The sequence below is a fragment of the Alexandromys fortis genome, unplaced genomic scaffold, assembly GCF_014885135.2.
Source record: "Alexandromys fortis isolate MF-2015 unplaced genomic scaffold, M_Fortis_MF-2015_v1.1 scaffold_0, whole genome shotgun sequence".
NCBI lineage: Eukaryota > Metazoa > Chordata > Mammalia > Rodentia > Cricetidae > Alexandromys > Alexandromys fortis.
The window spans coordinates 20226569-20240277 of NW_026067949.1; the positions used below are offsets into that span (position 1 = coordinate 20226569).

At 37.7% G+C, this 13709-nt stretch overlaps 1 protein-coding gene across 3 annotated transcripts in view; it reads left to right on the forward strand.

Moving 5' to 3' along the window:
* The window catches only part of Dthd1 (death domain containing 1), a 52436-nt gene that overhangs the window by 26580 nt on the left and 12147 nt on the right, over positions 1-13709 (forward strand). For all 3 annotated transcript variants that reach the window (XM_050150251.1, XM_050150252.1, XM_050150253.1), the window contains exon 8: positions 714-952. In XM_050150251.1, the coding sequence (XP_050006208.1) occupies positions 714-952 (239 nt within the window). The remainder of the gene's footprint in view (positions 1-713; positions 953-13709) is intronic.

Genomic DNA, 13709 nt, shown 5'->3' on the forward strand with positions numbered 1-13709 from the left:
TAGGTCACATTTTAATCACCCCAAACAATTTATCATAAAAAAATGGTAATGTGAATCCTTCTTAAGAAACACACCCCTCCTCCTGTAAGTTTTTAAACATTGTGTGTGTGTGTGTGTGTGTGTGTGTGTGTGTGTAGATCATAGGACATTTGTAGGGATTTGTTCTCTCTTTCCATCACATGGGATCTGTGGATTGAAGTCAGGAAATCACCCATTGTGGCAAGCACAACTTCATAAGTTGAACCAACTAGGAAGTCAAAGAGTTGAATTTTTAATGGTCTTTAATTTAATTTTAATTTACACTTAAGTAGCCACATGTCCCAGGAGAATGCAGTGTGAGGTCATGGCAGTGCACAGTGTGATAAGGACAGCACAGGGGAGGGGAGATAATTCTTGGAAAGTGAGGACAACTTTCTAAATACTGGAAAATGTGAATATTTCTCCAAAAGTCTCTTGGTGGAAAATCATAGACAGGCAAAAGAAAAGCAAAAATGATTCCACGTAGGAGCTTCAAGGGAATATGTGGTCCAATCACAGGTGAGAAATCTTCCTAATGATCTAAATAACTCCGCCAATTGTTCTTAGGTTATATGTCCACAAGGGATGGCATAGGCAAGCACTGTGACTAGATTTGGTAAAGGAAAAGTCACTTGGAATTTCAAAAACGAAAGCAAGAGGATTATCTTATTGGTGACAAATGCATCTCTTTTTAGGCAATGGGAAGGATTATGGGAAAGACCACAAAATCATTTTCCACCTGCAACGAAAACCGAGGCTAGAACTCCACATCAAAGAGGTGGATGAATTTGGGAACTATAGCTGCCCTCATTATAAAGGTGCCATTGTGGTTTATAAGTTACCCAGAGAGAAGACTGTCCCTAGCTTGGATCAATCCCTTCATGAAAATCTTTACCAGTTGCCAGTTTGCAAATTACCATTGAAATTGCCCAAGGTAAGTTACTGATCTTCCTATGAAACAACTTTTGTTGCTTCTTTTGTAATTCCCTATTGCAATCAGTTCTGCAAGCAAATGGCTACAGAAGGTTAAAACATATAATAACAAATTTGATAAAGGAGTAGGCAGGGCCAATTCTAGAGTGATGGAATATGTATCAGGTTTCTGCTGTTGCTGATGTTAGTTTTTCTCACTAGAGCAATGGAAGTCGATTGGTTCTTCACAACAGGTTGTCAATGACCATGGAAACAATGTCATTCATCTTCTGTAACTACATCTAAAAAACTGAGACATCATTTGTGAAAACACTGAGTGCATTTCAGAGCATACTTGAAGGACAGACCATTCTGAACACGGGACTAACATCAAAATAACTTCACTAAGACTAAATAACTCCAGCCCGTTTACAAATTTTTATTAGCTAATAATCTGCCTCCTGCCAGAAAGTCAGGTTAAACTATCTCCCAGAAAAGTCAAACACATAAAAATATATAAACATTTTATTATTGTTTAAGTAATTTCTTTCTATAAGTAAGTATAACTAACTATATTCTTAATGGAAATAATGCTGAAAAATCATGTTATTACTGTCTTGCAAAGACATTTCTTACATTTAAAGAAAGCTAGAGTATTTTATTCTATTCTTACCGTCTGTGTTTTGAATCAGAGAACATGTTTTTCATATACAGATTTTGTGCATTTTTAGGTGTCATATAGCTCAGACTATACGTAAACTCACTACATAGCCGAGGATGACCTTGAACCCCAAATCCCCTTGCTTAGATCCCAAGTGCTAGGATTACAGGTGTAAACATCACAATCAGTCTTTGTGCTGATCTTAATTAATGAATATTAATTGTACTTCTGAAAGAGACATGCTCTTCTACATGTTATCATTAATACAGAGCTATAGATAGAAAATGTAGTCAGAAGCTGTGTTCTCAGGAATGGTAGCTACTGCCCAAGTGGCTATCCTCAAACATGGCGCAATATATGGCTAATCTCAAATGGGACATCCACTGTCAGATAGATCCAATAAAGAGATTTGAATGAATCATAACCTGTTTATAATGATGAAATGGCATATTCGTAATATTTTGGTTTGATCAGGTTAAATAATATATTCTATAAATCAATTTTATTTTTCCTTAAGTAAGTGCTAAATTGAAATATACATCTCAAAAGCTTTTTCTGTGGCCCAGCACTTTCCTAGATGAATAGAACCTAATAGAGTATGTAAAACATGTATATAAAAGTACATTGGAATATTATAGCTAATTAGATATTTGTAGAAATAATGCCTTAATAGTTGTTCAGAAGTTGAAAAGAGCATCTCAGGAAGCTGAAAACAGTAGACCTTTTGTGATGATTGCGTCACTTTTTTCTAACCTGTTTTGTTCTTGGGACTTTAACCACTAGACACAAGGGGAAAACTGGCCTACAGCAAGGAAATGGAATGCTTTTGCTTGGGATGATAGAAATATCTTAGCAGAAATTCACATTTCAATTAAAACCATTACCATAACTTCTAAAATACAAAAATGCTTTTAAGTGCTTTTACACGCACTGTCCTTAAATCCTTACCGAATCTTTCGGTGCCATTGTTCTTGTGTTACTGGAAGTGGAGACAGAGCAGGTTCAGTCACGTTGTCTGGGGTCCTAGAGCCAAGTGCAGAGAAAGGATTCCAACTCAAGAAATCTGATCCTCAGGTGTTCAGCAATCACTTTGCTGCTGCTTCTTAGCAGACATAACTTCTATTCATAGACCAGAAAGCAGAATAGAGTTGCAGGTATCTAGATTTTTCCCTAAAACTTGTAGGACAAGTTTTTTTTAAAAAAAAAAAAAAAAAAGAAAGAGTATAGGCCAACTATTAGAAAAAGTTAGCAAATAGCATGTCATGGACACCAGCCAAACCAAAGCAGAACTAAAGCAGCCTCTGTGAAGAGGAGCTTAATGGCAAAGAGCAAGCACTGAGCCACGAGAGCCCTTTCCTTGCTGGATTGAAGGAGGATGCTAGGTAGTGTTTTGAGCAGAGAAGGACATGCTGTTAAACCACTGGTGGTAGAAACTGTTATACGTTCAGAACAGTATAGTCATCTAAATGAACACTCAGCCCAATTTTATTTATATATATCATATATTAAATATTATATAATATATAGTGTGTTGTATGTCCATATATATATGTATGTATGTATATATATATATATATATATATATGCTACAGTGGAGGTCTGGGGATAATTTGGGGAAGCTGGTTCTCTCCTCCACTCAGCAGTCTACTTAGCTCTTATTTTGAGTCTAATGTGCATAACAATGTATGTACTATATGGGATGTACTAAGTTAAAGAGCATGTGCTTAGCATATGTGAGGTTCTGGCTTCAACCACCATCAGCAGTAACTGAGAAATATACTTATTTATGATGTAGAGTTTTTGATACGTACATGATCAGGTTGCGATAACTAGTATAGCCATCACCGCAAACCTTGTTTCAGAATACCTAGGAAGGAAGAATTGGAATAATCTCCTGCATTTGGCTCCTTAACATTCAAGTCCCTGCACACATGCTTTTTGCTGTCCTTATCCCCCATCTACTAGGTATCTTTGAACCTGCAACCGTCTTTAGGTTCATTTGCTGTATCTTGACCTAGTCTGTCCTGCCCAATTCTTGTCCTAACTGGTGAGAGGACAACCTGACTCGGATCAGGCACGAGATATGTGCGATTACACGGGAGAGGTACTTTGTGTACAGCCCTCATAGCTTCCCTGGGGATCCCGGCTGTGGACTGGATGGAACACTTGGACTTTCTCAGGTTAATATCTTAGAGCGTAGTTGTGCAAGCCCTTGCCTGTCACCCTGAGGAGATGATGTGTGTGAACACATAAAGGTAGGGAGTGGAGAATGCCCATGAGGACTGCTCTCCAGGCTGCTGAATTGAGCATGCTTCTTCCAGAGAGCAGAGTCATTCTGAATTGAGCATGCTTCTTCCAAAGAGCTGGGTCGTGCTTCTGCAGCTGTGGAACCATCAGAGGGAGACAAAACTGAGCACAGTAGGACCTTCTTGTATAAAGTGCCAGGACTTTACTTCCACTGTGGCAAGGCTGTGGGAAGAGAGAGATTATGTACAAAAAAAGGAATTTCAATACAAACGTGACATAAATTGAACTTTCTGTTATCCATATTTCCTCTATGGCCTGTATGATTCTCGAAATCATTAGGTGGATTAGCCAAGGTGGTCAATTTAGGAGTTTATGGAGATTTTTCCCAGTGAGAGTTTGTAAGTGATCACCGTAAATGTGTCACGAGCTCTTCTCCTGCTCTGACTCTGACACACACTTCTCACCCAGTAGCCTGCTCCTGTTGACTTCCTCTTGAACCTCTGCCTCAGTGTGACCTTTCCCAGGGAGCTGTCCTGACTTCACCATCTAGTTTAAGCTCGGTGTTCCTCATATGTGCAGGAAAGGATTCTGTACTTTATCTCTTTCTGGTTACCACATTTCCTGAAAATGCCTTGCTTATTCTTCCTCAAAGAACACTTTTCCACGTTACTGTTTTTAATGCTTTCATTGAGAATCTTTTAGACATTCTCTAGAGCCATTTATCAACCCCTCAGAAATTCTATTACATATTATATGTATGTTATATGTACAAATGTATGTGTGTTTTAAATGGGAGACACATAAATACATTTTTTAAAATTCTAATTGTTTTATAGACATAAATTATTTATTGTTTTTGTTTTCATACTCGCCTTTAGCTCATGATTCCCCTTCCTTTTCCTCCAATTACCGTCTTCTTTCCATTTAGTCACCTAGTGGCTACACCATTAGAGAAAATGATACATGCTCCTGTAGCAGATGTTAACAGTCGTTCACTCTTCAGGCAGGAACTAAAACTCATGAGGATTTCCTATATCCGTGGTGGAAATCGCGAGAGCCCAGTCTCATGCAGGTGTCCATAGCTATTGCTCAGGCTTGCAAGAACAAGGTCAGATCTGGATGACAGCAATACATGACCCACTTACCCATCCTCTGTCCATTAACTTCTTTTTGACCTCTCTTCTGCAATGATCTCTGCATCTTCAGGTGTGTGCATGTGTGCGTGCATTTGTGTGTATGTGTGTGTTTGTATGTGTGTGTGTCTATTATGTTGTTTAAGACTGAGCACCCATTTGTCATTGATTCTCATCATTTTGAACAAATATGAGTTTCTAATTAATTGCCACCCTCCTCAGAAATCCATATATCTGGCCCATACTGAAAGTCGAACTAGTTATAGATAAAAATATAAATATCTACTAGGAAGCAAAAAAGGAACACTGGGAGGGAAAGCACTAAGTCGGGGAATTAACAAATATAAAATGATAATAATTAGCAAAATATTGTTGCATCGGCATGAAAACACTTATGTAGGATTGGGGAAATGGTGGGGTTTGGAGGGCTACCAAAAGGTAAAAGTACATGTAAAAGCATGTAAAAGCCTTATGGCCTTGCCTTATACAATTAAGAACCAAGTTTTTAAAAAGTTTGGAATGGACATACTTTTCCTTTATGGATGACTAATTCTATTCTATGAAGCTGTAGGCTTTTAAGCAAAACCTTTATTAGATGTGGGATACCTCCCTAGGAGTTGTTGACCAGAAAAGTCTCAGGGGCTCCAAAACAACCTATCATCATTGCTCTTGGTCCCTACCAGAATATGTTGAAAAAAAAAAAAAACACATCTTGAATATACTACATGCTCTGGTTATAAAACACAGAAATCAAAATGGAACTGAGCGGGACTCCCCCACTCCACCCCTCCCTCTGCCTACTAGCCACAGTGCTAGTACGTGCTATTCAAGTTTCTGGGAAAGTGAACTCACTCAGCTATAGACCATGTTTGCTGCAATACTGACCTGCCAGGCAAGACATCTCCTGGTTCACTAGTGCCACCACCCCTACTATTTTAGAGACAACCAAGTGCTCTAAAATCAAATGTGAAGGCCACTCTATATGTAGTACTACAGACCTGGTACTATAACGTTGATCAAAAGCACATGGCTAGAAAAGACATGCTCCAACCTGGGAACACACTGGCATTTTCCTAAATAAGCATGTTGTGAAACTCCTTTCTGAATATTTCAGAATGTCCCTCCCTCTCTCCCTTCCTTCTTTCTTCTTATCTCCTCATCTTTCCTTCTCTCTTTCCTCCACCCTATCTTCTTCGGGTCGCATTTAGAAGACATCTCTCCTGGAGGGCTTTGTTTCTCCACCTGGGAAGGCATGATTGACAGCAGAAACTTTTAGGTTTTTCTACACAACTCTACCATGCATCTGACAGCACAATTTCAGAGTGTCTTTATAAGAGACTAGACCAATGAGGTCATTCCTACTAGTGTTACAATTCGGCAAACTTGAAACTTACCATCTTGAAACTACATCATCATGTTAAAGATAAAGTGTCTTAAATATCTGCTGCTTTTCATAGACTAATTGACTATCAATATGCCATCTGTTCTTTCCTCCTGGATGGGTTTGTACAGGGGTTTCCAGACTCACATTCTTGGCCATAGCTTTTAACAAAGCCTTTGCAAATAAGTTCCTCGGGGCTGAGAAGGAATTTGTGGCTGCGGAAGCTTTTCTCCTCTTTTATCACTAATGCGTACCTCAACGGGAACTGAAACTGTGACCTTTGTTTCGTGAGAACAGACTACTTCCACAAAATTTAGAGTAAGAAAAATATCTCCAGCTCAGATGAGCAGCATGGAAATGTGTTACTTTTCAGTGAATAGAAGTACGCACAGAAGGCAAACAGGAAATACTTCTAACAGAATAAATGCTGTGGCTTACTTTCCATTAATACATGAAACTATAATATTAAGCACCACTTAGAACAGTTTGAAAACTATATCCCCTTAAATGATTCTAATTTAAAGCATACTAACACGTAAACTCCACCACAAACAAGTCCACCCTAGTACCTTGAGAAGGTCTGGAGAGCTAAGTGAATGTCCTTTTTGCCTATAAGGTCAAGACTTCAAGAATATTTGAAAAATAAGCATCTCAAAGACACACTGTGTCATCAGGAGGTCACTATGTGTTATGTGTGTACACAGTCACACATATTTGCACACAAGTAAACACAAGATATAATATTAATGCACTGTGAGGCTCCTCAAGCAATGATGATTATTTGTAATTTTTATGTGTTTGCTTCCTGCTTGTGAGAATACCTTATATCCTTCAACTTTTCTACTTTGCTCATTCATATATTAATTCCTTAAAAAAACATGTTTTGTATGCCAAAGGCCACATACATATACAATAGTGATCCGGTATGGATCGTATATTATTTACTTCTCTTGTCACTGCAACCGAATACCTTGTGAAAAGCAAGATATGAAGATTTTTTTTTCTGGTTCAAAGTTAGATGGAAAAGCCCATTGTGACACAGAGGCTTGGTGACAAGCGTGGTTGGTAGGTGGGGCACTGGGGTGTTCATGAATTGGTGTGTTTCAGGAGTCATACAGAAACAAATGCAGGGTTTAACTTCATTTGTCCATTTTACCTTCCAATCCAGTGTGAGACCCCTATTGCATGGGATTTTGAAGCCCACATTCGGAGGGAGTCTTCCCTTCTCCTTCTAACTTCAATGTACACACTCTCCCAGACACTAGAGGTGTGTCTCCCAGGCAACTCCAAATTCCCCTAAGATGACAATGAAGAAAAACAATAACAGTCTAAACCTTCCTTTGCTTCTCTGCGGTCCATCTTTTGTTTTTAGGAAGTGGTATCTTTAAAGTATCATTCAGATCACATGACTGCTGCAAACCCTGCAATGACTCTTGTTTCCCTTAGAGCAAAAGCTCCACTCATGTGATGGAAGTATGTTCTATGATTTCCAGTGGGTGCTAGAAATTATCGAGACCTAAGGGAATGGACTTTTTTTTTTTTTTTTTTTGGTTTTTCGAGACAGGGTTTCTCTGTGGCTTTGGAGCCTGTCCTGGAACTAGCTCTTGTAGACCAGGCTGGTCTCGAACTCACAGAGATCCGCCTGCCTCTGCCTCCTGAGTGCTGGGATTAAAGGAGTGTGCCACCACCGCCCGGCGGGAATGGACTTCTTTATGTATATATTGCTGTGATAAAGTTGTACTTTATCAATTACACAGAGTAAGATATTAGCAAGCATAACTATCAATTAAATGGAACAATTGATAATTTAGTATAATAAAAGTTCCTTAAGATTTATGATTTTTTATTTTTGAAAATTTCCATTTAATTCTATTAACCTTAATTGACCATGTTACCAGAGAGGCTGGAAGATATTGAGACCAGAAACTACAAACCACTCATAAGGGACAGCTACTGCAAAAGTCTCTATGTGACCTAGGTGCCCACTGAATCCAGATCCTTGTATCCCATCCCCTTCACTTGTTCAGCTCCAATCCCACAGTTATTCTGTTCCTGCTGCTAGAGCACACCACATTCTTCTGATTTAAATCTCCGTGTTAGTGATTACTCTGACCTAAATGGTCCTCCTAATATCTACCTATATGCCAATAGCTCAATTTTCATTGCTTGGTCAAATTTCACATTCTCGAAATCTTCCTCTGAATCTGTCTAATAGGTAATACATTTCTGTTCTCTTAATCCAATACTCTAGCCCCTCCCTAGCCTACTTTAGCTTTGTTCCCTCTAATGCACTGGAGGCTCATGGGTTAGGTATGTTGCAGGAACACGGACAAACAAGCAGTAAAACTGTAAATAAGCTCTGTGACTGCAGGAAGCTTTGTTCTGTTCCATCCTTATCTAGTAACATGGATGTAGAGCAATGCTTGGCCTAGATTACATGTTAAACAAATGCTGGTTACTTGACCTTATATTACAGATAATAAAAGTGAGGAGAAAATGAGAAAAGTCAAGGAAGAAAACGAATTAGCATCAGAGGATAAACAAAATTAGTGGCATGTTTGTTAACTTAGGACAGTCACAGAAGGCCAACAGTGAGTTAACTTCTGGGCTGAAGAGGAATTCACGATGAGAAGCCTCTTTATCTATGTTCCTCAGAGAGTGTTAGATGAGGTAAAGAAAAGAGTGGATTCCTAGCCTCTGTGATGCCTTTAAGAAACATCATCATGGATAATATACAATGGTAGCTACAAAGTCTACAAGAAAAAACAAAGGGTCTTAGGGGTACCTGGTAATCAAGATGCTTTTCTAAAAATGACCATGTCAGCAATATGTGTAAAATATGTGGCCACAAAGGACCATAGTTTGCCTATAAATCATTTCCTCAGTTGTGCCTTAAACACGCTTTTTCAGAGATGCTCTAGAACTTTCTATTGATATTATATGCATTTGTACCCTGGAAGAAAGAAAGTACCTTTAAAAAATAGATGAAGAGTTTTGGGGTGGAAGGAAGTGGTTAGAATGTTTGGTGCTAGAGCGTGTGCTTCTGAAATTCCCCAGATGGCTGACTATATGACATTTGGTTGCTTTCGTCAGCTTGGGCTGTGACTACATTGTCTTTCCCCCACCTGTTCAGCGGTTTTGCTTTGAACAGGGAAGGCTTCAGTCTCGTGGCTGAAGTGTATCTGAGACTGGAGTTCCCAATAATACCTCAATGACAGGCTTATATAAGCAACACAGACCGAGTTCTGCTGAGATTGAACTTCCTTAAAAAAAAAAAAAAGTCAAAAAACCCCTGTGAACTCATGACATTTCGTCACACCACTTCTAGTTTAAAAAAAAAAAAAAAGGTACTGTCAGCATTTGTGCTTCCGCCACATTAAATAGCACACCATGTTGAAGACCGGAAGGGTGCGGATGCGCTGCAAGCCTTGGTTTGCCGGCAGCATCACTTTCTCTTGATTTTGGATGTTTATTGCATTTCCTACCCTACAAGGATGATTTTTAAAACGTATTTTTCCTAACAGCCTGAAGCACTAAAGTATTCTTAAGTAAATAGATGAATAGATTCTGGAATAGGAGAAATGCTTATGGTCACAGGCACCTTAGCGTTTTTACAATTTTCAGATGTGGTACTTTTATAAAAATTAATTAGGATTGATAACTAAAGCCTCAATAGCACAAGTGGGTAGTACTAACTGCACTTAGTGGGTTATAAATTAACCATTGTTATGTTGATGACAACTAGGCTATTTCAAACTTCTGACTATTATGAATAGAATGGCAATGAACATGTCTAAGCAAGTGTCTCTGTAGTAGGATGAATTGTCCTTTGGATATATGTCTACTAGTGGTATAGCTGAATCTTATGGTAGTTAGAGTCCCATGCTTCCTTGGAACTGCCAAACTGATGTCCATAATGGCTGTAGAAGTTTGCACTACCACCAGCAAGAACTTACCCTACATCCTTGTCAGCAAGAACTGCCATTTATTTTATTGATCTTGGTCATTTTGACTGGTATAAGACAAAACCTCAAGGTAGCTTTTATTTAAGCTGAAAATATTTTAAAGTTATAAAACAATATAAGAGATAAATAGGAACCAAATACAACAATACAACAAAATCCACAGACAAGAACTTATGATAAACTGCCCTATAGAGCTGAGATAGACTATTTTAGAGACGTGCTAAATCTTGTTTGCTATTATGTAACAGTTTTCTCTCACACTGAAGCATCATCTTTTATAGGTTGTCAGCGAAGTTCTATGCTGATTATAGAGTTAACAGAATGTCTATGTGACAACAACCACAGGTTATTAGCCCATGATGGTGCCTTTTAATTTCTTTATTTAAAAATCTTTGGGGATGGGCTGGAAAGATGCCTCAGTGGTTAAGAGCATTGCCTGCTCTTCCAAAGGTCTTAAGTTCAATTCCTGGCAACCACATGGTGGCTCACAACCATCTGTAATGAGGTCTGGTGCCCTCTTCTGGCCTGCAGATATACACACAGACAGAATGTTGTATACATAATATATATTAAAAAAAAAAAAAACTTTGGGTATGCTGGTGTGTAAACACAGTAAAGAATATGCAGAAGGAACTTTACTAAACACTTCTTTCATCACTTTACACCTTGATTTGATGGTATTATTTCTTCTTGTAGAAAAATTTTAAAGAAAATAAAATATGACCTACCATTTCATCTACAAAAAAAAAAAAACTTGGAAATACATTTCTAAAGGGTGATTACAATAATTGATCACAATACATTCCTTTCCTCCATAATAAGCACCAGCAAGCTTATGTTCTATATTCAATGAGAAACATATTTTTTTCTTTTCTTTTGATATGTAAAAGACAAGGTCATAATATGACCCAGTCACAACACTTAGCTTCCATTCTCTTATGGAGTCTTTTTCTACCCCCTGAGAAGGGAATGAGCAATTTTATTTATTTATTTATTTGCTTGGTTTTTTTTTTGCTTATTTATGTATTATTGAAAATAGATTCTTCTCTCAAACAATACATCCTGACCATAGTTTCCCCCCACTCTACTCTTCCCAGCTCCTCTCTCCTTTCCCAGATCCACTCCCCTTCCATTTGCCTTTAGAAAAATAGCAGGCCTCCAAGACACCATAACCAAACTCTTTTGTTGAAATTCAGCTTTGGAGTTGAGTCTTAGATCATGGTCATCTGCTCACCTGGGAATTCTCACACAACAGAAGCAATCTTCCATAATCATGTTGGTTTTAAGAGCGTAGTCACTTATGGACACGCTGGTAAGATTTTTTGTTCTACTCCTATAGGGACACAGCTCCTAGGGACAGTTGAGCAGACACTGCAGCCATCCCTCTACCCACCGGATCTGGCTTTCTCTGATGTAGAAGAGTCTAATTCCCTTTGTGACTCATTACTCCCATGCCATTAAAATGTTTTCTCTAGAGCTTGGAAAGACATAAACACTGTCCATACCTATTTATCCTGAGTGATGTCATTAACCTGAAAATAAAAAAAAAAAGAAGAATGCTTCTTTCACACAATGCTTGTCCTCAAGTCTTGACGTTTCTGGTAGTGTTTCCATTTATTTCTTAAATTAATGCATACATTAACTTTAAATAAAACATAGATCCACATGGTGATGCAGCTGCTCTCTTTTTAGTCCCTTCCTCTGATCTTGTGAATAGAACACAGGCTGGTGTTAATGTCTCTATCACTTGCAAAACTCCCTTCTTAGCTGTGAATTGTTCTCAGGTTCAGAAATCTTGGCTAGCAACAGAATTTAGCAATGCTGTTTTGTTTTAATTGCACTTATTTTTAGAGCTTCTTTTTGTTTATATAAGTGAACTTCCTGTTAAGCAGGCAGCAAATAGTAATTTTTTAAGAATAAACAAGTCATGGCTGGTAATATTTTGAGCACTTTGTTGTACATTAGGCCATGCTTTAAAGGAGCATGATATAATTCAGTGTCTCCTTTCAATGTCACTGGGGAACAGTTGCTATTATTCTTGCTTAAAGTGAGGAACCAAGGAAAAGGGGAATATTTTGCTCAAGGTCACAACTAAATGAGTACTAGTGCCAGAAGTCAGGTTTTAAACCTCCATCTCATACTACCTCCAAGTCCAGGGAAGCAAAGTTAGCATGTATGAATGATGCATGCAATGTAGACGTTACTGGAATAACTAAATGCAAAGTTATATGCTATATTCATTTTCTATGCAAGTTTTAACTTACAGTTGTAAACTTAGGATCTGATTTTTCTTATAGATAGTAGGTTGAATGGTATGTCTGTCGTTTTAAATGGACATTTTTGACCAAATTGTTTTCTTTCTTTAAATCTGTTCTCTTCATCTATAAAGTATACATAATAACTATTTCATCAGATACTCACAAAACTGCATTTTGCTGCAAAGATTACAGGTTATATTCTTTAGAGTAACTCCTAACCTATGGTTACTAATCAAAATCATTGCCAAATATGTTATCAGAGAACATTACCTTCTAATTAGAGTTTTAAAAAGACCTGGGTTTTAAATCTAGTTTTGTAATTTCTTAGCCATGTTGACTTCACAAATTTACATTTGTGAAATAGAAATGATAATTAATCAAACTACTGTTTTGTTTTTGGAATGAAATAATGTTATAAAGCATAGACTGAGACAATACTGCAATAAGTTATTATTTGACAGACAGTTATGTTGAACCTATAAAGATCATAGAATTTCTGCTAGTATTAGTTTTATAACAGATTACCTATTTGATTAATAGTCTATCTAGCTTGCCTCTAGTATGAAATCATTAAGAAATCAATGTTAACCGTCAGTTACAAACCTAAGAAAGTGGCTTACAATTATTTTGCTATAACTGCTCTCTAATGCAAATGATAATTATTATTAAAGAATCACTCACACAAAATAAATTGATTAAAGTAAGCAGTTGTATTGGTTACTTTTCTATTGCTCTTACAAAACACTATGAGCAGTGCAGTTTATAAAATAAAATGTTTAATTGGGTTTACAGTTTCACAGGGTTAAAATTTATGGTGGCAGAGCAAAGACATGAAGGCATGCAGCTAGAACAACAGCAGAGAGCTCATAACCCATTCCACAGCAGAAGGTAGACAGAGCGTACTGGGAAGAGTGGAAGGGTTTTGATGCTTTATAACTGCCTGTCGCCTAGTGATACTTCCTCTAACAAGAACTCACCTTCTAATACTTTCCAAACAGCTATCAAAGACCAAGTACTCAAATATGTAAACCAATGGTAGCCATTCTCATTCAAATTACCTTAACAGTCAAATCCAGAACTGGCCTGTTTAAAGCGCCTTATAAAAACCCAAGCTAAAGATATGCAGACGAGTAC